General features: G+C 45.5%; 1 protein-coding gene across 13 annotated transcripts in view; it reads left to right on the forward strand.

The window, feature by feature from the left end:
* The window catches only part of GAB3 (GRB2 associated binding protein 3), a 128,027-nt gene that overhangs the window by 98,130 nt on the left and 2,776 nt on the right, over positions 1-27,121 (forward strand). For 12 of the 13 annotated variants that reach the window (XM_061599081.1, XM_061599088.1, XM_061599084.1 and 9 more), the window contains 3 exons: positions 4,859-4,961; positions 6,716-6,823; positions 7,651-13,399. In XM_061599081.1, the coding sequence (XP_061455065.1) occupies positions 4,859-4,961; positions 6,716-6,823; positions 7,651-7,767 (328 nt within the window). In that variant the 3' untranslated portion in view covers positions 7,768-13,399. Of the gene's footprint in view, positions 1-4,858; positions 4,962-6,715; positions 6,824-7,650; positions 13,400-27,121 lie in introns of those variants that run through there. The other variant, XR_009759334.1, reaches the window with a different exon arrangement.

Below are 27,121 nucleotides of genomic sequence, written 5' to 3' on the forward strand. Positions count from 1 at the left end.
TATACCGTCTGGGGGCATAAATCCAAAACTTTGATCACTTAGTCTGCATGCCTGTGGCACAAAATAATTAATATCTGGTTAGAGGAGCAACTGTGAAATGAAGTATTTCCATTTCTATACACGTGTAAGGAGACTGAGCAAGATCATTCACTTGAAGATAAAACTTTTTTAGAAGCAAAGGATAGTAATTGCAGGGAAGAATGGTGTTCCCTCGGTACATGGAAAGGAATGTCCATGCCATTTATTGGACAGAATCCAAATACTCATAAGCTGTGATTCATAGACCACTACTGGTCCATGAGCTTCAGTTGGGTGGTCCATGGTCTGTCAGTAAAAATACAATTAAAAATCATACAGCAAATGAATGTTGATGAAAGTTAAAGAGGAAAGCACAAAAGGAGGACTACAGCTGAATGTCAAGAAGACTAAAGTAATGACAGCAGAAGATTTATGTAACTTTAAAGTTGACATTGAGGACATTGAACTTGTCAAGGATTATCAATACCTTGGCACAGTCATTAACCAAACTGGAGACAATAGTCAAGAAATCAGAAGAAGGCTAGGACTGGGGAGGGCAGCTGTGAGAGAACTAGAAAAGGTCCTCAAATGCAAAGATGTATCACTGAACACCAAAGTCAGGATCATTCAGACCATGGTATTCCCGATCTCTGTGTATGGATATGAAAGGTGGACAGTGAAAAAAGCGGATAAGAGAAAAATCATCCCCTTTGAAATGTGGTGTTAGAGGAGAGCTTTGCAGATACCATGGGCCGCAAAAAAAGACAAATAATTGGGTGTTAGAACAAATTAAACCAGAACTATCATTAGAAGCTAAAATGATGAAACTGAGGTTATCATACTTTGGACACATAATGAGAAGACATGATTCACTAGAAAAGACAATAATGCTAGGAAAAACAGAAGGGAGTAGAAAAAGAGGAAGACCAAACAAGATGGATTGATTCCATAAAGGAAGCCTCAGACCTGAACTTACAAGATCTGAACAGGGTGGTTTACAACAAATGCTACTGGAAGTCACTGATTCATAGGGTCGCCATAAGTCGAAATTGACTGGAAGGCACATAACAACAACAAATCTAACATAGCATATTACAACAGGAAGAAAAATCATCAAGTGGTCTGCCAAGACCTTCAGCAAATTTCAAATTGTCCGTGGGGAAAAAAGTTTGGGAACCACTGATGTACACAATAACCAATGCAACATATGACTACTTATCATATTTTTAATGGTGGACCTCAATTCAGAAGTCACATTTTTGCCCCTGGCTCATAGAACATGAGTCTGATTTTTGCATATAATTTGTTTGCTTAGAAAAGCAGATTGTGTTTAATCGAAGGCTATAGATTCTGTTATTAAGAACTTAAGAATGCCAACTTTAATATGCTTGTATTACATTTAAATATCATTTGAAACCAGGTTTATTTAAAGTTTAGTTTTTGACATTTAATTAGAACTTAATTTTTAAAATCCTACTTAGATTTTTCAATCCATTTTATAATTTCAGTTTTTAGGAAATCAATCCTTGCTCTGAATATTTGCACTTTTTGTATTTCTGCTGAGGATAGCAAGGGTTTTTTTTATGAAGCTCACAAGCATTGCCAGAAGATGTCATTTCAGACTTTGTAACCTTCTAATTGTGAAGAAAACATCACTCATCAGACATCATTTGATGTACTGATTCTGTTGAACTATTTTTTTTAAGATACCGGCAAATAAATTGTGCATCATGTATAGTGTGGATCCAACCTTGTTTAGTTATGATGACAATTCTTTTTAAACATTAGCATTCCTAGCAGGAAAAGTATTTATAACTATTCTCATTCTGCAAGGAGTCTGTAAGCAAAGTCTACAAACAAACTTTCAATACAAATCCCATGGATCTCATCCCAGCCTTTAAAAAGACAAGAAAATGTGTTTCCTATATTCCAAGAATTAAATGGGCTTCCCTTAAAGAGAGATTCAGTATCATGTTTGCTTTGAGACAGAGTATGTCACAATTTCCTCATTTCAGGTGTCTTGCAAATGGCAGGTACCTGACAACTTGAAAAGCCATTTTTAAAAGTGTTTTTTCAAATGGTAGTTACGTTTCCAGAGTGTGAGATTTGTTGCAAAAATGGCTCCAGTGACATCCCTGGTGTCTTTTGAAGCAGGGGTAGCCAACATGGTGCCCTCCAGAAGTTGCTGGACTATGACTCCCATCAACCCTGATCTTTGGCCATGCTGACTTGGGCTAAAGGGACTGAGATTCCAACCAAATAGGCAAAGGGCTGTAGCTGAGGGCTCTGCACCCAGAAGGTCCCAGGTTCAGTCCCCGCCATCTCCAGGTAGGGCTGGGAGGGAACACTGCCTGAAACTCCAGAGAGCTGCTGCCAGTTAGTGTAGACACTGCTGTGCTAGAGGGACCAATGGTCCAACTCAGTATAAGGCAGCTTCCTATGTTCCTAACATTTGGAGGGCACCACTTTGTCAATCCCTGCTTTGGGGAGTCCATGCCATTCTCCTCTACTTCCGGCACCCCAGGGAAGTTCCTTGGTAAACCAGATTAGGTGGGTATCTAGTTGCTCCAACCTTACTGCTGTTCTGTTCAAGGGGATGGGTCTAACGGAAGATGGCTTCTGACCCAAGCAGGATGCTCATGGCAAGAGTTCATATTCCTGCCAACAGGGCTAATTAAGGCAAGGCAAGTTCAGGATGGACAGCTCCATGTGGAGCTCCAGCTAGAGCAAACTTATGAAGAGCATTGCTGGATCAGGCCAGTGGCCCATCTAGTCCAACATCCTGATCTCATCATGGCCCACCAGATGCCCAAGGGAAGCCCACAAGCAGGACCTGAGCACAGCAGCGCTCTCCGCGTTCATTGTGAATATTGCTTTATTTATTGTTATTATTATATCCCACCCTTCCTCCCAGGAGCCCAGACCGGCTTCAGCAACGGATTACCCCTGAGTCTTTAGACAGAGCAGGAATAGGGAACCTTTTTTGCTCTAGGGGCCAGATCTTTATGTGGCCCTACCCCACAGGCCAACTTTGAAAAGTGGGTGGGGCAACACTCCTGTCAACCACATGACACCGCTGTGCTGCCATGCGATTGACAGGTGGGTTGCCCCGCCCATCTGCCAACATCTCTTGCCCTTGCAAAGCCTGTTCTGCACCCCTCTTTTCAAACTTGGCAATCAGAGCTTGAAAGGGGGGGGCAGGGAGGCTAAGAAAGCCCGCTCCGCACGGATGACTTCAACCTCCGAAAAGGAGCAGGGCGGAACAGGCTTTCCAAAGCCAGCAGACCTGGTTGTTCTTCACTGCTGCGGGCTGGTGCAGTCCCTGACAGAGCCAATGCCCGCTTGCCGACATCAGCTCTAGCAGGAACTGCTCTGTCTTGCATCGATGGAGGAACAGGTGCTAGTTTTGCAGCACGCTTCGAAGCGGTCTCTTCCCCCCTTTAAAGACCGATGAATCAATCTTTAAAGGGGGGAGGCTGCTGCAAACAGCATGTGCTTGGATCACTCTCCGTTCGCCCCAGTCAATGCAAGGGGGAGCGGAATCATGCTTAGCACTGAGTTTGGGTGTGCAAGGGAGGTTTCGGTGTGCGCTCCAAGCAAGAGCTGGTGAAAGGCACTCCTAGCCACAGGCGGATGAGCGCTACAGTTGCACCCTCAGAGGTCTGCATTGGAGCCCTTGAGCAGCATTGTGAGGATGCTTCCATTTGGATTTACTGCTTTAAAAACCAGGGATACTGGCTACTTCAGCCGGTAAAAATAGAGTGCAAAGGTCACTGACGAACATTGGAAATACCTAGCTAGTAAGTTTTTTTCTGGACCCAGTGTCTTGAGGAGTTAGAGCGGGTTTAAAAAACATTACACAGACGAGGCAATGGATTTGGCAGCATTTAAAAAAATCTTTTTTAAAGGGCTGAGTGGCAGACATTTTCCATGCACAAATACATATCTTTTGCAGGCCATTCAAACTGAAGTTCCTCTGCATACAGCTACAGTAGCTGATTAATTTGTTCCTGCCACCAATAATGGCATTGGCAGTACAGCAAGGAAAGCACAAATGTGATGGGCTGTTGCCTCTATTTATGCTCCTTACTCTTGACACTTAGAATCATAGACTAGTTGGAAGGGGCCTGTAAGTCCATCAAGTCCAACCCCCTGCTCAGTGCAGGAATCCAACTTAAAGTATACAGGTGGCTGTCTAGCTGTCTCTTGAATGCCTCCAGTGTTGGAGAGCCCACCACCTCCCTAGGACATTGGTACCATTGTCATACCACAGGAAGTTTTTTTTCTTATGTTCAGCCGAAATCTGGCTCCCTGTAACTTGAGCCCTTTATTCTGTGTCCTGCACTCTGGGACAATCGAGAAGAGATCCTGGCCCTCCTCTGTGTGGCAGCCTTTCAAGTACTTGAAGAGTGCTATCATAAGCCCAGTTCTTTCAGTCTCTCCTCATATGGCTTTGTTTCCACCCCCCTGATCATCCTTGTTGCCCTCCTCTGAACCTGTTCCAGTTTATCTGCATCCTTCTTAAGGTGTGGTGTGCAGAACTGGACGCAAGCTTCTTTGATGTCTGTCACTTTCCTCTAATGCCTTGGCTGGCTATTGTTAAATACTGGCAGATTCAGTTGCAGAAATGACTTCATCTACCAATATGACATTGATGAGACTGTAACCTACTTTGTAAGCTAACTTAACCTCCCTGATGTTGTTGGCTTTGGGTGGGTTAATTCTGCACACAGGGCAACGTCAGGTTTTGGCTAAGTCTCAGAGCATCTGTGAAAACTCTTCCTTGACTTCTCTTTTGTTTGTGTTTTGTGTTTCTCTCCCCCCCCCCTCCCCGGACTAGCAATCGAACAAGTTTTATCTCTCCAGAAAGAGACTGCATTAATTCAGCGAGAGTTTTTCCCAGTTCAGTTTCCGGAGAGGAAGAAGACAGTTACATTCAAATGGTAATCATTTTCATGCAGCTCTTCTCTACTCCCCTTTGACAAATCCCGTGAACGGAAAAGCTCAGAGAAGTCCATTTTTTTGGCAAAACATGTGTCAGGGGTTCCCCTTTGCCCTACTAAAGAAATTCAGCGCAGAAATACAAGGGCCGATTGACACAGGGATAAGGGGAGCCTTTCTCCCTTGTTCCTACAGATCTTTGTTGTGCCCACAAGTGTTAGTGGCGCCCCTCCAAGCGATCACAAACGTCAGGCAGAGATATACATGGTGATTTGCTGGAAGCAGAGAGAGGACCTCAAATCTTTCAACTACCATTTTTAGGCAGGGCCTCTGTGAAATCCCTTAAGACAGGGAAATGTGTTGGGAGAAAGATTGCAGCCCGGTGGTACAAAAGGCCGCAGGTTTAATCCCTGCATCTACAGTAAGTGTAGCTCACCCTACCTCAACCCTGTTGCCCTCCTCCAGATATTTTGGACTACTGTGTGGATAATTGTCAGGGATGATGGGAGTTGTAGTCCACAACATCTGGAGATTGGGGAAGGTTGGTGTGGAGAACACTAAGCTAGATAGGACAGTGGCCTAACTCTGTATAAGGTTATCTTCCTAGCCAAGGGAAGGATTGTAAGGTAGTGACAAAACACCTGCTTTGCATGCAGCAGGTCCAGATTCAAGTCCTGGCATCTTCAGATAGGTTTGGCAGAGACCCCTGTCTGAGATCACATTCAGACCATACATTTATTCTATTATTCCACTTTAAACAGTCATGGCTTCCTCCAAATAATCCTGGGTGCTATAGTTTGACAAGAGTGCTGAGAGTTGTTAAGAGACCCCTGTCGTCACAGAGCTACAATTCCCAGTGTTCTCTGGGAAGAGAGACTGACACTTAAACCACTCTGCAATGGTAGCTCTGTGAGGGGAAGAGGGCTCTTCTAACAACCCTCAGCACCCTTCACAAATGACACTTCCCAGGATTCTTTGGTGGAAGCCATGATTGCTTAGCGGAAGGAATGCATGGTATGAAGGTGGCCTAAATCTCTAGATAGCTGCTGCCAGTGTAGACCAGGGACACCCGATGTGATGCTGGACTACAGCCCCCATCATCCCTGACCATTGACCAGGCTGGCTGGAGCTGGCGGGCGTTTGTGCTGGGGGACACCACATTGGCTATTCCTGGTGAACTAGATGGACCAATGGTCTGTCTCAGTATTGGGCACCTTCCTGCGTTCCTAACATTTTGTTGTCTTCTCGCTCCTGCATTGCGCTAGATCAGCCTTTGCCAGCCTGGCACCCTCCAGATGTTTTGCGCTTCAACTCCCGCCAGCTCCAGCCGGCACAGCTGTGATGCAAATCATCAGGTTGGCAACGGCTGCATCAGAAGCGTACGCTACCCCTGAACGCACTGGGTTTATGTTCAGCCAAGTCCTGCTCAGAGTCGACCCATTGAAATGAATGAACCTAAGTTAGTCATGCCTATTAACTTCAGTGGGTCTACTCTGAGTAGGACTAGCACTGAATACCACCCTCTATGTACAGCAGAGGCGGTCTCAAATAGCTTTGCAGGAGAGGAGCAGGGGTGAGGAGGGTTGGGGACCACAATGAAGCCAGGAAGATGTGGAAGCTGCCTTGCTAAAGCATGGTCTATGTTGCAGAGCTGAGGATGTGGGAAACATTTTTTGTAGAAAAGTGTTTCAACTTTTAAAATTTGCTTTCTACCTGCCCGCTTCTTCTTGTCACAATTATGCTTATTTCTCAACAGAAGCAAGCAACCTCTCCATGCAATGGAGCATTCCAGTGGCCAAAGAACTTTAGCCTTGATTACTTGGCACTGGATTTTAATTCTGCTTCTCCATCTCCTGTCCAAAAGGTAGGCCTTGCTCTTGACAACTTCCACTGCCACTCTCCGTCATCACTAAAACGATGGTAGCACTGAATAGCTAACGTCTGCCAGCGGCTACCTTTTTTATTTCGTTTGAATGTAGACAGAGCATTGTTGGTGTCTCAGAATTAGGGGTGGGGAACCTCTGGCCCAGGGGCTGGGTGTGGCCCTCCAGCCTTCTCTATCCGGCCATCCAGGCCACACTCCTCACTGGCCCCACTTTGCACCCCAAGCGTGTTTGCCTGGCTGGGATGGGCCCTTGAACACTTGATAATGCCTCTTGCTCCCCTGGATGGAGGACAGAGAGGGGTGTGTGAGTGTGGGTAGAAAGTGGCCTCCTGTACAAAGATACTGCTCGGCCCACTTTTGCTTCTGATCCACGGCAGGCATGTGGCCCCTGGAAAGTGGCTCAGAAGGGAATGCAGCCCTTGGTCTAAAAAAAGATTCCCCCGGCTTTAAATGAAACTCCCTGGGGTCAAAAGCTACTCTTGTCTTGACCGATCAAGAGATTCAACACAGAGAAAAACATGTTCCCTTCATCTAAAGGCGAACATATCCCTGTGCTGCCTATGTCTGCATGGCCTGTTCTGGGCTGGGTGACAAGGTAACAGATGGGGAATTATGTCTGAAACTGGTAGCAAGGCAACAGGCACTCTTGCCTGGTGATGTCACCCTCAGCTTCAAGGTGAAAAAAGAAACCCCAGCTAAGAATGGAGAGGGGAACTGACATGTATCCCTGTTAATGTTATGCACATATCCTCAATTTTTATTTGATTCTGTTTTGATTTTTGGTTTGATCGCCTTCCCCTTGGCAGAAACCGTTCCTCTCTGAAGAACAAAGAGTGGATTATGTCCAGGTAGATGAGCAGAGAACTCAGGCTCTCCAGAACACTAAACAGGAATGGACAGATGAAAGGCAATCCAAAGTTTGAAGAGGTTCCTTGGCTGGCTTGAATTTGCACATAAAAATCCAGGTTGTTTGAATGATCCGTGGTGAGAAGCTGAAAGCCTCAGGCAGCGTTGAACATTCTGGAGGAAGCAGCGCCTTTTCAGTGTGGAATGTGCGTGTCCAAGCAGGAGGATTGAGTAGTCGTGTATCCAAATTACACAGTCACTCTCATGTTCTTGGTTGCCCCTTCTGATAAGGATCTATGGTACCATTTTAGGATCCAAACTTGTTCCTCTCCAACACTTAGCGGGAGATAAAATCCTTGCTAGGTCACATTAAACAAACACTGCAATTACTTATTACTGTTCCCCCCCCCCCCAATGTATGTATATATTCCTACCTATTTAACAGATGCTGTATCTGACAGGTATTTGGGAATAAGGGCTAAATATTGAAAACAATATTTTTTAAAAAACAAATTGGGGAGGAGTGGGAAGGCAGTATTTTCCTTGATATAATATTCTTGGCTGTCATTCATCGTATTGGAGAGTGTAAATAGGATTTTGCACTGTTGAGAATGGAAATAATCATTCCCCTTCATCATCATCGTTGTCGTGGCGAACTGGCGTCCATCACAATTACGTGGCTCTTCTTTAATGGCCACCTTCCTGCCTAAAGTGCTCGTGATGCCTCTGGGGGTTTGGTTTTTGTTTTTGATGATCTGTGCTGCGAGGAGTTGCTTTGAATGTAGCGGAAGCCCTCCTATGCAGCCGCTCACTCCCCCCTCCCCACGTCTTTTCAGACGAAATGAAGGGAAGCAGCAGAGTTTATTTTTGCAAAGCCTTGGCACATGGATAGCCAAGCATCACCTGCACAGCAAATGAAGAAAATGCCCTCGGGATGCACAGGGACAGTCGCCTGGCTTCTTAATCTTGACCAGTGGGATCGCCCCGGACGAAAGAACGAGGATTTTGCTCCGAAGCACAGAACGGTCGATGCTGTGAAATAGCACTAAGATCTTTAACGTCACATTTAGCCTTCTTTTAATAATAATCATAAATGAGGATCTAACCACTGCAGTCTTTGGTTAGGGGAAGTTGTTTGCTCAGTTGGGGCTATTTTGAGGGTTGGGGCTGCACCTCCAGGACTCTCAAACTGCTTTGCTTCAACAGCCCCTCCCTCCTTTTCAAAGTGGAGCTGTTGACCCCCATGGTCTGAAGTTTGGGTGCCGTCTCCCCCGCCCCCCATGCACGTCTCTCTCTAACCAGATAGGAAGCTGCCTTATACTGAGTCAGACCAACCAGTCCATCTAGCTCAGTATTGTCAACACTCCAGGGTTTCAGGCAGAGGTCTCTCTTAGCTCAACGTGGAGGTGCCGCAGATTAAACCTGGGACCTTCTTCATCCTAAGCAGATGCTCAGCCACTGAGCTATGGCCCTTCCCCGCAGTTTAGTGAATGGCTGAAATTGACCCGATGAAGCTTTCATAATCGCTGCTCCTCCATGCCTCGGAGAGCTGTGCTGGTTGAATGTCTTTTTTGAGGGGGGCATGCCACACTGTTGTTACATAGACAAACGCTCTGCCAGAAAAGAAACAAGTAGTGGTGCCAGTGATGAGGTCTTGCAAACTAGTTCCATTTCAATTGGTCAATTGGGTGTGAGCCAGGGGTGGGGAACCTTTGGGACTCCGGATGTTGTTGGACTACAGTGTCCATCATCTCTAACCATTGGCCATGCTGGTTGGAACAGATGGAAGTTGGAATCCAACAACATCTGGAGGGCCACAGGTTCCCCATCCCTGATATTAGGGCTGTGCGAGCTCGCTCCCCGCCCCGATTCGCCGATTCAGATTGGACCCCAGTTCAGGTTGATTGGGAGCCCAACTTGGGAAACTAAAATGGCCATAATCTTTTTTTCACATAGATGTACAAAATTTGGAGATAAGGTAGACCTGCAAGAGGGGATTAATCATGCCAGATGTTAGCTAGGTAGATCCAGAGCTGTTTGTGATAGCCACCTTAAAGTTTTTTTCAAAAAATAAAAAAAGATTAAAAACAAGTAAAACGGCCATAACTTTGTTGTTGTTTTCACATAAGTGCATGTAACCTGGGAGGCATGGTAGCCATTTAGAGAGGTTAGGTAGGTCCAGGGTTTGGGGTTTTTTTTGCTAGCCACCTTTAAAGTTTGCTTTTGTAAAAAAATAAAAAAATTTAAGACTGTGCAGTTGAATACTTGATCCTGCCAGTTCTGATGTTCCCGATTGGCCTGCTGCCTGAACATTTAAAAAACAAATCAACTGAAGGGTGAAACTCCCATCTTGTGGGCAACCACTGAGAGCTATTTGCTAAGGGCGGTATATAAATGCAACCAAATAAATAAAATAAATAAATAAACCAAGTCAAAGAAAGCCAGACACACACTACCCGGGCAGGCGTTAAGAGCATTTCTTAAGTGCAGAGTTGAATTACTATATTGAAAGATGGCGAGGTGGGCAGGCAGAGCAGCAGCAGGCAACTGAGTCCTAGGAAGACAGTCTTGTCAGGCAAGCACAATAGTCTCCTTAATGATGGGGACACCATGCTTGTGTGAGGCATGGAAGGTCTCCCGATTTCAAAGTTCAAGTACTGTCCTGAAGGGCAACAGAGGTGGGCAGGCAGAAGCAGCAGCATGAGACGGCCACGTGCATGTAGTGGTCGGTTGGGGTATCCCGGCAGGAGGAGGTTTACCTTTAGGAAGACTAACTGGTCTGCCAATTTTACCATCCAAGCTGGTGCGGTGGGTGTAACAGTGTCACCCACCATAGGAAAAAAAACCTTGGGATGCTGGTTGCTGGGCAAGCAAGTCTTTGCCACGACAACCCAGGCCAGGTCCTGCCAAATCTGGCTGCAGGCTGACCAGGAGGCCAGTGGCAATGTCTTCCATGGACTCCACCAGGTCACATGCCACTGCTGTGGCAGCGTAATCCAGGTGGAGAGGTCAGCCCAGATGTCTCCTGTTCTGCTGGGAGGAGGGGTGGGTCCCTCTCCCTCCTCCTCAGTTGGCCCATTTCTTGGTCTGTGCCTGCCTTGCGAAGGTCCTGCCATTTCCTCCTGGTATTCTCCACACAAAGCTTGTCCTTCACCTGTGGATGGTGGCCAACATGTCTGCCCTGTCTTGGCATAATGGCTGTACCTGCATGGTAAGGCCATTCCTCAGTCTACCAGTAACTTCCCAGACTTCTGGCAGGAAGTGCCTGTCTGACTTGGGGATCCCAGGCATCCAGAAGCTCATCAGTCTCCTGAGATGCCTGACCATTGGGCTCACCTGACCGAGGAGTGTAGTGCTGGTGCTGAGAGTCTTGTTGGCTTCCAGGCATGGCTTGAGGACCTGGATGGCTGGTTGTCCAATGCCACCATCCCACCAATGTATGTGGTGATCTGGTCTGGCGTTGGAAACCATCTCGTGCCCCATCCCATCTCCTCCATTGTTGCTTGCCAAAGCCTCTGTAATGTCTATGATGCCCTGCCATTTTTGCCCTGTTCATTGCCCGCCCGCAGTGATGATAATAGCAATGCTGGGATCCACTCCCACCTCTTAGTGCAGGGCAACTGAGTCTGTGGCAGCTGTGCAAAAGGCAATTCCATGGTAGGGGTCATTAGGAAACGTATTGCAAAGAAAAGTGCCGATATCTTAATGCAATTATACAAATCTATGGTGCGGCCACATTTGGAATACTGTGTACAGTTTTTGTCGCTTCACCTCTAAAAGGATATTGTAGAGCTTGAAATGGTTCAAAAAGGGGCAACATAATGGTCAAGTTGGATGGAGCGACTCGCCTGTGAGGAAAGGTTGCAGCATTTGGGGCTTTTTAGTTTAAAGGCGAGTCAGAGGCGACATGATGGAAGTGTACAGAATTATGCATGGCATGGAGAAAGTGGCTAGAGAAAAGATTTTGTCTCTCGTAACACTTGCATGCCGGTAAGTTGGGATCGGTTTCGGCTTCTCCCTTCTGAGGATGTGGACAAGGTGCTCTCGACTGTGAAGCCTACCACTTGCCTAACTGACCCTTGCCCATTGTGGCTCCTTGTGAGCTGCAGAGAGAAACTGGGCATGGGGATTAAAGCGGTGGTAAATGCATCCTTGCAAGAGGGTGTGATGCCATTAGCCTTCAAGGAGGCAATTGTAAAGCCCATCTTAAAGAAGCCCTCCTTGGATCCCCAAGTTTTTAATAACTTTCGCCCAATTTCGAACCTACCATTCTTGGGCAAGGTCATTGAGCGAGTGGTGGCCAACCAGTTGACAACACACTTGGATGAAACGGATTACTTGGATCCATACCAATCGGGTTTCAGGACTGGTCACAGAACTGAAACAGCCTTGGTCGCTCTGGTAGATGATATGAGGAGGGCATTAGATAGGGGAGAATTCACCTTTCTTGTCCTCCTCGATCTCTCAGCGGCTTTTGATACTGTCGACCACAGTATCCTTTTACATCGCCTGGAGGGATTGGGAATTGGAGGCACTGTATTACGGTGGTTCCGTTCCTTTCTCTCCGATAGGTATCAACAGGTAGCATTGGGGGAGGAGGTTTCAGACCCTTGGCCTCTCAATTGTGGTGTGCCACAGGGTTCTATCCTCTCTCCCATGCTATTTAATATTTATATGAAGCCGCTGGGGACAATCATTAGGAGATTTGGGCTGCAGTGTCACCAATATGCAGATGACACTCAGCTCTATCTTTCGTTTAAATCTTCACCCGAGTTGGCTGTGGAGACCTTGTCCAAGTGCCTGGAATCCGTGAGTGGATGGATGGGAAGGAACAAGCTGAAGTTGAACCCCGATAAGACCGAGGTGCTACTCATGGGGGACAAGAGAAGGTTGGGAGATGTTGACCTGAAGTTCAATGGGGTGAGTTTACCCCTGAAGGACAGGTCCGCAGCCTTGGGGTTGTACTTGATTCCAGGCTGTCCATGGAGGCTCAGATTTCGGCAGTGAGCCGGGCAGCCTGGTATCAACTACACCTCATACAAAGGCTGCAACCCTACCTTCCTGTTCATCAGCTCCCACTGGTAGTACACGCCCTGGTCACCTCTCGATTGGATTACTATAATGCGCTCTATGTGGGGTTACCCTTGAAAACGGTCTGGAAATTACAACTTATACAAAACGCGGCGGCTCAACTACTTACGAATAGTCGCCGCCGGCATCACATCACACCAGTGTTGTTCGATCTACACTGGCTTCCAATTGCTTTCCGGGCCCAATTCAAGGTGTTGGTATTAACCTTTAAATCCCTATACGGTATCGGCCCAGTTTATCTAAAGGAGCGCCTTCAACGCCACCAATTATGCCGCCCGACATGATCAGCCACACAGGGCCTTTTCTCAATCCCGCCTTATGGAACTCCCTCCCACAAGATCTACGGCACGCCTCTTCCCTAAATGTATTCCGTAAAGCCTTAAAGACCTGGCTCTTTCAACAGGCCTTTGGGATTTCCGGGGAGGGTTAACTGTTATGACTGAAATGCCTCTAACCCTGTACTAGTATTGTTCTCGCTGCAGTATTGTTTTCACATTGTATTATTGTATTTTATTGTATTGTGTTTTAATTGTTTACATGTACGTCACCTAGAGTGGCCAATGGCCAGATAGGCGACACATAAATTAAATTTTATTAGTATTATTATTATTATTAGAACTGAGAGCCAGCGTGGCGTAGTGGTTTGAGGGTTGGACTACGACCTGGGAGACCAGGGTTCGAATCTCCACACAGCCATGAAGCTCACTGGGTGACCTTGGGCCAGTCACTGCCTCTCAGCCTCGAGGAAGGCAATGGTAAACCCCCTCTGAATACTGCTTGCCATGAAAACCCATTCATAGGGTTGCCATAAGTTGGAATCGACTTGAAGGCAGTCCATTTCATTTTCCAACACTAGAACTCAGACAAAATAAAGGACTTCTTCACATAGCACATAGTTAAATTCAAATTCTTTCCTACTAGAGACAATGATGGCCACCAACCTGGATAGCTTTAATGGGGGATTAGACAAATACACAGAGGATAAGGGTATCAGTGGCTACTAGCCATGATGGCTATGGTCTGCTTCCATGGTTGGAGGCAGTACGCTTCCGAATACCAGCTGCTGGAAAGCACAGGAGAGGAGAGTGCCCTTGCGCTCAAGTCTTGCTTTTGGGATTCCCATCTGCATCTGCTTGGCCACTGCAAGAACAGCATCCCAGACTAGATTGGCTATGGGCCTAATCCAGCAGGCTGTTCTTATGTTCTTAAAGTGGTCCCACACAAGTCTCTGCTGCTTCTGTGGTGAATCAGACTGGCTGCCTTCAGTCTGGGGCATCAACCATCACCACCATTGAAGCAATGGGGGCATCAGGAGGAAGTATCTCCTGATGGCACTGGTAGAGAGTGCCACCTCCTCCCCAGTGCTCTGGACAGAAGTGTTGGTACCTAGCAGAGAGCCAGCTAAGAAATCCCACCTGAGGACATCAGACACAGGCGCTGTCTCAGAGATGGCGGATGCCTACCAATGAGCTGGGCTCCCTCTGTTATCCCACCCAGTGGCCCCTGCAAGTGCCTCCACAAATAACTCCCTGGCAGAGGGAGCAGGCTTTCTCCCTCCACCAGCAGACTTGGGACAGAGAGGCATCTGCATGGGTATGGCTGCTGCCACCGTCCACCACGCACAGTCCTAGGATGGGCTAATCTGACTCGGGGGTAGACCAGTCTGGCCAGTGGTGCTGCTGCTCCTGCCAGCACCTCTGCCTCGGGTGGGACCACAGCTGCTTCATGCTAGCGCCATACCCCTGCTGTATGTGCACAGCTTGTGCATGGTATGTGCACAGTGTCCTCTCCTGGACTGTGTTGTGTACAATGTCCTCTGCAGACTTACTGACACAGGCACAAGACAAAGTATTAATCAAGACAAACACAGAAAACGGAATGCAGCTGTCATGTAATGCAAGCCTAACCTAAAAAACTAGGACTAAAATTGGGTGTGTGGAAGAGGAATAAAGGACAAGAACTGCCTAAGTAACTTAAGACGCAGACCGCAAGCATTTCTTTTTTTTAGATTAAAGATACAACTGGGACTGATTGAGAAAGGTCTGGAAAACCAACAGGTGTATAAGAAAGGCTACTGGTATGAACTGAAGGACGAACAAAAGAGACGCTGTGCAAATGAAGAAGGAGCTATCGATGTAGGAGCTCCGGGTTGCTCTGAGCTGTTCCAGACTGGGCCCAGTTCATTTCGGGATTCATGTGGGGCAGCTGCACAGCCCTACTCAATCTAGGTGATCGCCGGGTTTTGTCATTTCCGTCAATGAGGATATTGTGTGAGTTCGATGCAATTGGATTGCTCATCAACAGAATGTCCAGTTGATCGGCTAGATTTTTCTGCATGGAGGACAGGCAGGGAGAACGTTACGGAGCTGGAATGCTGGGAACAGAGGAATCTCACTGAGGTTCTCCAGGGTTTTAGGCAGGGGTCTTTCCTAGCCCTGTCTGGAGATGCCAGGAGTTGAAGCTGGGACCTTCTGTATGCAAAGCAGATGTCCTGTCACTGAGCTAGGGCCCTTCTAATGCCTAGATGGACTAGATCAGGGATTAGAAATCTGCGCCCCGCTGTATGTTGCTGGTGCCCAACTCCCATTCACCCTGGTTGTTGGCCATGCTTCTGGGGTTGATGGGAACTGAAGTCCTTAAGTCCTCTCCTCCCCCTCTGTATTTTTTCTATTTTTGCAAACCTTGGGTTTCCACAGGCACTGCAGCACCTGAGTTCGCTATTAAAATGTATAATGTTGCTCTGATGGTGAGAAACAGAATCTTTATCGCTCAGAGCTACAGGCTGCCACGATTCAGCCCACATAGAAATACAAAATGCAACAAAGGCATATGAAAAATACAAGCCAATTTGACATATTTCAGCAAACATATTTCAGCAAAAAACATACAACATACAGAAAGGTGTCTTCCACTTGGAGAATCCTGACTCTTTAGCTCCTGCCCTTCATCCCCAGGTGACACTGCTTATTTCCACGGCATGAAAGAAATCACCTCCTAATCCGTGCAGTTCCATCTGAAGCTAAAAACCAGACTATTTTTCTTTGGAGTTAGCTCTGCTAATGACTAGCCACTACTGTTGCCCTTGATTGAAAAATACACGTCACACAGATCCTGCTCCTCTTGGGAAAAGTATTATGTCCTATTGATTTGGCCGCTATTGACAGTAGTTGCGTTGTCGCCATCTTTATACCTGTTAAACCAGTTCAATAAAGCAACTGACAGAACAAGAAAGTTGTGCTTGTGTTTTGGAATCTGTATCATGTAAGGTAACTGTGTTGACCCAGAGCTTTGTTTCAGCAGGCTTTAACATTACTCTTGAAAAGTTAAAGCCAAATATTCCTTTTCTCAAACTTCCTGGGGCAGCACCAGTACTGTAGTGGCAAATTCAGAAGTGCAGGGTCCCTTCATGATAGTCACAGCCCCCCTTTTTTTGCTGCTGGGTTGAGAATGAGATCCTTGTTAATGCCTTTTCCCACAACAACAGACATCCCTAGCATCCAAGGGGAGAGTGTTAGCTACTGAGAAGAGTCTTCTCAGTGGCTGATTCAGCTCCTTTCACTCTGGCTCCAAACAGCAGGAAAGGCAAGGAAACATGTTAGAAAATTCTTCTTAGTGATTAACACACTCCCCTTTCATGCTGATTGGCTCATAGGATGCTGGAGACAGAGGGACCCTGCAAGGACCCTGTTCCCCAAAAAAGTAAGGAGTCTAAGACTCCCCAAGACCCTGGATGACTACACCCCTGGGGAACATTCACCAACATTCTTGCAGTACCCCACTATTTTTATTTTTCAGTAATGTCTGAGAATGATGTTATATTTGGGCTGCATACACACTAGGGATGGGGGAGAAATTAGATTCAGTTTGCATTTCAAGCCAACTCTATCAAGTCTGCACTTTCTGAAACAATGTGTGAATCGAAACACAGCCATCCTTCACAATTCACACTTACTCAAATTTTGTGATGCAGTTTTCCAGCCAATCAATGTTTACAAAAAGGCATATATTAGGGGAAAGTGTGCATAAAAATGAATACATGAATGAAAATAACATACAAAAATGCATTATATGATCAGAAACTGCTTGCAAAAAAAAGTGTATATTAGTCAAAACGGCATACAAAAATGTATTTTATTAGGAGAAATTCGCACTAGAATGCTGGAGAATTTTTATGAGAATTTTTTTTAAAAAATTGCAGATTGCTGCAAAACTGTGGAGAACCAAATTTAAGATTGGAAAAATAAGAAATGGAGACAACCAAAACTGTCCAGTCTTTCCATCCCTAATACACATCATATATTTTTAAGCACATGGCTTCCCTAAAAAATCCTGAGAATTTCTCCACTCCTGGAACATCATGCAGCGTGTGCATTACACAGGGTGTGTCCCTGGAGTCATCTTCCTCTTTCCGATGAATCAAGATAAAAGTAAATCTTCCTCTTTCTCAAATTTGAGGAACTGGCTTGCAAGCAAGGATGTCTTGACTCTCAGACAATGCCCTTGCTCTTGTTTATTTGTCTCTTCGCAGTAGTGTAGTGGCAAATTCAGAAGTTCAGGGTCCCTTCATGTTAGTCGTAGCCACATCCCCTGCCCCCTTTTTGGCTGCTGGGTGGAGAATGAGCTCCTCCTCCCACAACAACAGACATCCCTAGGAGCCAATCAGCATGAAAGAGGAGCATGATAGCTACTGTGAAGCATCTTCTCATTGGCTGACTCATTGGCTCCAATCAGCAGGAAAGGACAAGGAAGCATGTTGGAAGACTCTTCTCAGTGGCTAACACTCCCCTCTTTTATGCTGATTGGCTCATAGGATGCTGGAGACATAGGGACCCTGCTCCCAAAAAAGTAAGGGGTCTAAGACCCCTCAAGCCCCTGGACGACTACACCCGTGCTCTTCCATGCTAGCTCTGAGTCCATTGATATGCCAATTATTTTTTTATGAGGGATGGGGGATGTGTGGTCGTCTAGATGTTGTTGGACTCCAGATCCCATCAGCCCCAACCGACAGAGCCAATGGTCATGGATGATGAGAGCCAACAGCACCTGGAGGGCTACAGATCCTCCATACAGACTGCATGGCACCAAAGTATTCTATCAGCACAATCATTTATTCAGAATTTAGTCCCACTGTGTTTAATGGAGTTTATGCCCTAGCGTGTGAACTTGGGCTGTCTGATACACTCTTACCTGGGAGTAAGTCCCATTAGGAATATAGGAAGCTGCCTTATACTGAGTCAGACCATTGGTCCATCTAGCTTAGTACTGTCTACACTGACTGGCAGCAGCTCTCCACAATTTCAGGAAGGAGTCTCTCCCAGCCCTATCTGGAGATGCTGGGGATTGAACCTGGGAACTTCTGCATGCAAAACTGATGCTTAAGCCCTGAGCTGCGACCCTTTCTCACTGAGCTGAGACGTACTTCTGAGCAGACATGCAAAGAATTACACTATAAGTCCTTCCTAAGAATAGCCATGGACATACTGATGTCATGCAAGCTGCTGAAATTCCCTCTTTCACACAACTGTGAAAGGTTCAAGAGGCCTCTCCTATTTCACATCTGGCCGCCCTAGCCCTAGACACAGGCCTAGCAGCTCAGCAATAAGTCTGAGTCCCAAATCATCTCACTCTGCAGGTTTGTGTTCAAGGCACATGAGGCCACCACTCTACTGAAGCTGATCAGGTCTGGTTAGTATCTGGATGGGTGCCTGCCTGGCAACCCCATGTGCCTAGATGGAAGAAAAATAAGATATAAATGTAAGCAAGTAAAATAGCTTGAGTGCATAATCAAAGGTGGGGTTAACACATTTAAATAAATAATTAAAAGGGATGTGTCAAGGCATGTTTTTTGAAGTCAACTAAAATGATACTTGTACTAATCAAATACTATAATTTGGAACTATTTTTGCAAAGGGAGTCCAAAAACATTCCTGGTCATGCATACTATTGTTGCAGATGGCTCTTGGCATCTTAAGAGTGCAATGCTATTGATGTTTACTCAGAAGGAAGTCCTACTGTGTTTAATGGAACTTACTCCCTAGTAGAGATGGAGAAGAAATTCAGTTTGCAGCTAAAGCCTGCACTTTCCAAAACGGTATGAAAACTGAAACTCATATCCAAATTTTGGGGTGCAGTTCTCCAGCTAAACAATTTCTGTAACAATCCATCTATTAGGAGGAAAATGTGCATAAAGATGGATATAATGGTGAGAATCACACAAAATTGCATTTTATTAGGGAAAACTGCTTGCAAAAATGTGTACAATAGTCAAAACTGCAGACAAACATAATTAGGAGAAATTCACACTAAAATGTTGAAGGATCTTCATGAGGATTGTATTTTTTTTTAACTTGCAATTGACACAGTAACCAGGAGTACTGAATTTAAGACTGGAAAAATGAGAAACTGAGAGAATCAAAACTGTCAGACCTTTCCACCCCTATTCCTTAATAAGTATCTTTAGCATTCCACCTTAAAATGGATTACCATTTTATCATTTTTCAGAAGATTGCTCTGGCCATGCATCTTTTGTTAAACATCATTCTTAGAGTTGCCATCTGTTTTTTCATAATGTTTTTATTGGTTTTGGGTAGAACAGAATACAAAACAAATATAACTTATACAACAATGAGAGAAAATAGTACAGTTAACAATAGGAATTATTGTACCTATAAGCTCTAGGGAGATAAGCATCAATTAAATGGTTATTGTCCCATATTGTTTGCCAGATAATTATCCCAGTGTAGACCGCCAAATCTGCCCATGCGAGGCTGGAGGCTTGCAAGCCCCATCACTTTGACTAACAAAAACAATAAAGCGATACCATTGTTCATCGAACTTGTCTGCTTCTGTTTATCAGCTGCTCGAAAGCCAGAGATACCACAGGTGCTGTTTTCCTCGCCATGGGGATACAGTGACAGCTCTTACACAGCAGTCCAAACTTTGGCCAGGAAACAAGGGGGGCACCAGAAACTGGGGAAATGAGTCCAAATGATTCCTGTTGTACAATGTTGCCATCTGTGCTTGCTCTTTCGGGGGGAGGGGTTGGGGGATTGAAAGAGACTTCTTTAAAAAGTAAAAGGATTGCCAGCTTTAAAAATGCCCCAACTCCCTGTCACCGCCCCATCACGAACCAAGAAAGGAGCCTTCAGAAGATGTCTTCCTCTGCACAACACAGTAAATGCTTGGTTTGTTTGTTTGAGAAAGGGTTCTCTTGACGCACACTTTGAGGGAATCTTCTGTGCTCCTTTTTTGCCTTTAGGAGTTGACTACAGGGCTGCTGTCAGACCCTGGCATCCTTGGTCAGCTTCTGGGGCCCAGCAACACCCTGTGGTGCTGATGCCTGCCCAGGGGCCCTCACAGTGGACCACTGCAAGCTGCCATTGAACATTTCCCACACCCGAGGTACATAGGGTGACATTCAATGCTAGTCAGAGCAATTTAAAAGAAAAACAGGCAAGATCAAGCAAACAGAGCCTGACATCCAGTTGATGGAGCAAAGTCTAGTCCTGATGTTCTGAACAATGTTCTGTAGAGGTCGAGTCTCTCTCTCTCTCTCTCTCTCGAGGTAAGAGGTAAAAGTGCTGATAAAAAGAAGTGGGGAAATGCTGTGAGGTTTCTGTGACTCCAGCAGCTTCGTTTGAACTTGACGTTAGAACAGGGCTGCACACTGCATAGGCCACATGTGGCCCAGCGGCACTCTTTGTGCATCCCTCGTCACAGCTAGGGTTACCAACTGTAGTCTTTTAAGAGTGTACATGTACTCTTTTTGAGATGGTGCAACAGCATACTATTACTTTTCACGTATTGAAGCCAAATGTACTCTTTTTGAAATGACAAAATGATGGTAACCCTAGTTGCAGCTGAACCCTGAGGCATCTGCGGGCCCAGCTCTCTTTTTCTTGATGCCAAGCGTAAACATGGAGCCCGGAGGCAGGAAAAAGGTAGTACATCGCACGACAGGCTGGTCTCCGAGGAAGGTTATCCTCCTTGGCGCCCAGCATAGCACTTGCATGAGGAAGAACCTAGGAAGCTGGCCGATACTAAATCAGGCCATTGGTCTATCTAGCTCCGCATAAGCGACACCAGCCTTTCCCAATGTTTGGGTTGCCAGATGCTGTTGGACTACAGCTCCCATCAGCTCCAGCCAGCATGGCCAATGGTCAGGAATGATGGGAACTGTAGTCCAGCAACATTTGGGAGACCCAAATGTTCGGAAAGACAGTTCTACACTTCTCCAGGGTTCAGGCAGAGGAACATTCCCAGCCCCGCCTGGAGATGCTGGGGATTGGACCTGGCACCTTCTGCATGCAAAGCAAATGTTCTGCCCACAGAGCTATGACCTTTTCCTGCAGGTGCATTCTACATTTTCCGTGAGCTTAGAAACAATGGTCCCTCTTTGACACTCAGCATAAGACATGGTTCTCAGGGCTTTCCTCCAAGGAGCTTAAGGTGGCAGACATAGTTCTTCCCCCCTGTCTCAGCTCCTCAAATAACCCTGTGAGGTAGGTTAGGCTGAGAAACAGTGACAGGCCCAAAGCCACCCAGGCAGCTTCATTGCTGAGCAGGGATTTGAACCCATGTCTCTCAGGTCCTAGCCCTACACCCTAACCACTATACCACCATGCTGGCTCTGTTTCAGTTGTACACCCCTGGCTCAGAGAGAATAAAGGTTTAAGAAGATAGGGATGATATGCCCAACTTTATAGCTAGAAGGGAGGGTGGGGGAACCTGTAGCTCTCCAGATGTTGCAGGACTACATCTCCCGGTAGCCCCAGGCAGGGTGGCTAGTAGTTAAGCATGAAGGGAGTTGTACTTCAGCAACATCTGAACAAACTACAGTTCCCAGGAGTCTTTAGGGGAAGTTGCTCTGTGAGGGGCAAACCACAGTCCTCAGGATTCATCAGGAGAAGCCATGTGCCTTCTGCTTCAAACGTATGGTGTATATATGCTCACAGCCAGTCTGAGTGAGTGCTTTTGCCTCTGCATTTAGGGCTTCTTGATTAAGAACATAAGACAAGCCCTGCTGGATCAAACCAAAGGCCTATCTGTTTCACTATCATAGCGATAGAACCAGGCGCCCATGGGAGGACCACAAGCGGGACCTGAGCGCAAGAGCACTCTCCCCTCCAGCAGCTGGTATTCAGAAGCATACCACCTCCATGGAGGCAGAGCATAGCTGTCATGGCTAGTAGTCATTAATAGCCTTATCCTCCATGTATTAGTCTAGTCTTCTTCAAAGCCCTCCAAGTTGCTGGCCCTCGCTGCCTCTTGTGGGAGCGAATTCCGTTGTTCAACTATGTGCTGTGTGAAGAAGGACTTTCTTTTGTCGGTCCTGAGTCTTCCAACACTGAGCTTCAAACATTTGTCAAGAAAAATGGAAAACTGAACAATGGCCCTCAGACTGGAAGCGTTCAATATACATCCCAATTCAAAAGAAAGGGGATCCCAGGGAATGCAGTAGTTATCAAACTATTGCCTTAATATCCCATGTAAGTAAAGTAATGCTCAAGATTCTACAACAAAGGCTCTTACCATATATGGAACAAGAAATGCCAGACGTCCAAGCTGGATTTAGAAAGGGAAGAGGTACTAGAGATCATATCACAAACATATGTTGGATAATGGAACAGACCAAGGAATTTCAGAAGGAACTCACCCTGCGCTTTATAGATTACAGCAAAGCCTTTGATTGTGTAGATAATGAAAAACTATGGAATGCTTTAAAAGAAATGGGGGTGCCACAGCATCTGATTGTCCTGATGCACAACCTATACTCTGGACAAGAGGCTACTGTAAGGACAGAATATGGAGAAACCGATTGGTTCCCAACTGGAAAGGGTGTGAGACAAGGGTGTATTTTATCACCCTATTTGTTTAATCTATATGCTGAACATATCATACGGAAAGCAGGATTGGACCAAGATGAAGGAGGTGTGAAACTGGAGGGAGAAATATCAATAATTTAAGATATGCAGACAGTACCATACTCTTAGCAGAAACCAGTAAAGAATGCTGATAAAAGTTAGAGGAAAGTACAAAAGCAGACTACAGCTGAACGTCAAGAAGACTAAAGTAATGACAACAGAAGATTTAAGTAACTTTAAAGTTGACAACGAGGACATTGAACTTGTCAAGGATTACCAATACCTTGGCACAGTCATTAACTAAAATGGAGACAATAGTCAAGAAATCAGAAGGAGGCTAGGACTGGGGAGGGCAGCTATGAGAGAACTAGGAAAGATCCTCAAATGCAAAGATGTATCACTGAACACTAAAGTCAGGATCATTCAGACCATGGTATTCCCGATCTCTATGTATGGATGTGAAAGTTGGACAGTGAAAAAAGCAGGTAAGAGAAAAATCAACTCATTTGAAATGTACTGTTGGAGGAGAGCTTTACAGATACCATGGACTGCAAAAAAGACAAATAATTGAGTGTTAGAACAAATTAAACCAGAACTGCCACTAGAAGCTAAAATGATGAAACTGAGGTTATCATACTTTGGACACATAATGAGAAGACATGATTCACTAGAAAAGACAGTGATGCTAGGAAAAACAGAGGGGAGTAGAAAAAGAGGAAGGCCAAACAAGAGATGGATTGATTCCATAAAGGAAGCCACAGACCTAAACTTACAAGATCTGAACAGGGTGGTTCAGGAGAGATGCTCTTGGAGGTCGCTGATTCATATGGTCGCCATAAGTTGTGATCGACTTGAAGGCACATAACAACCTAGGTACGTTGTTAAACTGCAAGAGTTTTTTTTTTTGCCTATTAGTGAATTTCTCTGCTTTTTAATCCAGGAGGTAAGAAATTGGATCCTGTGCAAGTTTGCTGAGAATGGATGATCATTTCATGCTTATTGAGTTCAATGGGATTTACTCTTTTGCAATCATGCTTAGGATAGGTGAAAGTGACAACGAGGGATGGATGGAGAGGGAGGGAGGGCAGAAGTGGGCATGGGAGGAGGAAGAAGGAAGAGGGGAGGGGAAGGAGAAAGGAGGAGGAAGGGAGATGAGACAGGAAGCAGGGGAGGGGAAGGAGAGAGGGGGAAGGAGAGGAGAGGGAGAAGAGGAAAAGCAGGTCTGATCATTTGCATGCTTATTTTCAATGGGATTTACCTCCAGTACAATCATGCTTAGAATAGATAAACTGACCATGGAGGAGGAGGAGGGGGAGAGGACAGGAGAAGGAAGGAGGAAGGGAGGGGAAGCAGGAGGAAGGGGAAGGTGAGGGGAGGGGATTGGAAGGGGAGTGGGCAGGAGCAAGGAAGGGAAGGGAAGGGAGGGCAGGAGTGACAGTTCAGGAGGGAGGGGGAGGGAATGGTAGCTTGATCATTTGCATGCTTTTTGAGTTCAGTGGGATTTAGTCCCATACAATCATGCTTAGGATAGGTGAAACTGACCGGGGGGGGCAGGGAGGAGGGAGGAGGGGGAAGGGGGAGAGAAGGGGAAGAAAGGTAGGGTAGGGAGGAAGGGGAAGGGGAGGTGAAAGGAGGGGAGCAGATTGGGTGGGTGGGCACTGGGCAGAGGTAAAGCCCTTTTGTGAAGAGTATCATCGTTTTTCCTTCACCTTTTTATTCTTCAGCAGGCACATGTAGCCTCCCACCCATATTTAAACTAAAACTGTTCCTGGCCACATCCACACCAGACCTTCATTTCAGTTTAGACAGTCATGACTTCTCCCAAAGAATCCTGGGAAGTGTAGTTAGTGAAGGGTGCTGAGAGTTGCTAGGAGATGCCCTGTTCCCCTCATAGACCTTCAGTCAGAGCGACTGACTGTTAAACCACTCTGGCCACTGGAGCTCTGTCAGGGGAATAGGAGTCTCCTCTTAGCACCCTTCACAAACTACACTTCCGTGGATGCGTTGGGGGAAGCCATGACTGTCTAAACTGAAATGAAGGTCTGGTGTGGCCCCCTGATTAGCCAAGCCAAGCAGACGTGAGTCTGCCTTTTAGAACACTGATAGTTGGTTCTTACTGAGCATGCCCAGGTTTATCATTGACTTCAATGCTAAATTTCTTAAATTAATTAAAAATCAGCCAGGCATTTTTTTTTAACTTTTAAACTGCAGATGATGAAGGTCAGAGTATGGGGCAAGTTTAGTAATAGGATTACAGGTATTCTGTGAACACGACTGATTTTTAATTAATTTCAACATATTATGAGACCACTGACAGAAAAAAAAGTCCAAAAGGGTTCTGGAATTTTTTTTCTATTGTTTTTATTTGTATTATTTATTTATTTAAAATATTTCTGTCCCACCCTTCTACCCTATAATAGGGCACTCGAACACATACATAATAACATTGTACACAATAAAGATCACAAAAACATTAAAATAAATTAAAATACATAAAATAAAATTAAAATACATAAAATACAATATATATATACATATACACACACATACACATGTACAGACAGACAGACAGACAGAGGGGGGAGTGGTACTGAAGGGACTAAAGAGGTAAAATTAAAATAGAAGGCTAAAATCAGTTCAGGTTGTACCTTCAGTCCCACCCAAGGGCTCTCTGGAACAAGATGGTTTTCAGAAGTCTCTGGAAAACCACCAGGGAGGGAGCAGAGCGGGCTTCTTGGGGTAGGGTATTCCAAAGCTTGGGGCCACAGCTGAAAAGGCTCCCTCCCATGTCCCTGTCAGTCTATTTATTTATTTATTACGCCTTTTTTTTCAAGACAGAAACCCAAGGCAGCTTACATATGTTTCCCAAGTGGTCTCTGTGATGTTTCTGTATTAGTGTATATATGGTAAGTGCTGTTTGTATAGGAGATACATGGTAAGTGGAATGAAAGAGGAGGGGGGAGTGAATGGGCAGTAGAATGCTGGATGATTGGCTGAGTGTTTAGAATGGCTGAGAGTATAAATGGAAGGATGACAGTTAAATCTTGGTGGACGTGAGAGGGTTGTTTTGGTGGGTTTTTGAGAGGAGATTGTGTGGAGAGTTGGTGGATGTGAGGAGAGTGTGGAGTTCGGATTAATACTAAGACAAGTACCAGAAATAGATGAAACCATATGCTTATGTGCCTTTATAAAATAATCTTGTTATCTCTGTTATTTAATAAAAACTATATTTGGTTTACCGAAGGCCTGATCCTTGGCTGGGGTTTCACAGACCAGAAGAGAGGGTAAGGTAAATACCAAGGCTGAAGAGTGACAAAAGGTGGCAGCGGGAAAGGGAAGAATAACACCACAAGTATTCAGAGCAAACCAGAATTATCTGCATTGATACAAAGGGATTGGGATAGCTTAAGCACGCAGTCACAGAGGTAACCTGATTGAGAGAGACTCAGGCAGAGTCTCTGGGAATACTGGTTATAGGACGTGACTGGTGGTGCTGCCTAGCAGGGGGATCTGGTGAGGTCTATGCTAGAGCGGGGAGAGAAACCATAAAAAAGGACAGTCTGGACTGGTGGAGTCCCTGGTGGTGCCTAGTGACAGGCAGTAACCACGAGCAGGTAGGAACCTGACAGGGAGAGCCAGGGAAGGGCGTCACAGTCTCCCATCCAGACCTGACCCTGCTTAGCTTCAGTAGGGAGCTGGCCTTATGTGCCTTCAGTTGAATGGAGGGGGGTAGCCCAGAATGATGAAAAAGCGTAAGTAAAAAGTCACAGTTTTATTCCATTTATGTAAATTAAAATTGTAAAAAACTCACTAGATTTGGCCTGACAAACATGCTGCTGATAATCAACAATCTTTTGAATAGAATCTGAACCATCGTTACTTTGAATGAAGAATTTGAAATAAGCATCCCCTGATGAAGGCTATATAAGATTAGCTGAAACGCGTTGGGCTTTTTTTACAATTTTAATTTACATAAATGGGTTTCAACTGTTTCATTGAATGACATCCACTCTCTACCTACCTCTTATGTGCCTTCAGGCCATAGCCTTTCATTCCAGGCACGCAGAGGAGACCAGAGGCAGATGATCTTAAACAGAGCTTGGAAAAGTTACTTTTTTAAAACTACAATTCCCATCAGCCCCAGCCAGCATGGCCACTGGATTGGGCTGATGGGAGTTGTAGTTCAAAAAAGTAACTTTTCCAAGCTCTGATCTTAAATTCCTGGCAGGTACATATGGGTATAAGCGGTCCTTCAGGTACATTGGTCCAATGCCGTTTAGGGCTTTAAAGGTCAGAACCAGCACTTTGAAGAACCAAAATTATTTGCTCTGTGTAGATCTGATCCAAATTAAGAAACAGACCGATGTTTGCTCATATGTACGGATTGAGAATATGGACTGCACTCACTGCAGGTTAGCTGCAAAATATGTTATGCCTCAGATTGGCTGTGCACCGAGTTTGGGACAAAAAATAAAAT

This window comes from Rhineura floridana, chromosome 16, assembly GCF_030035675.1.
Source record: "Rhineura floridana isolate rRhiFlo1 chromosome 16, rRhiFlo1.hap2, whole genome shotgun sequence".
Classification (NCBI taxonomy): Eukaryota; Metazoa; Chordata; class Lepidosauria; order Squamata; family Rhineuridae; genus Rhineura; species Rhineura floridana.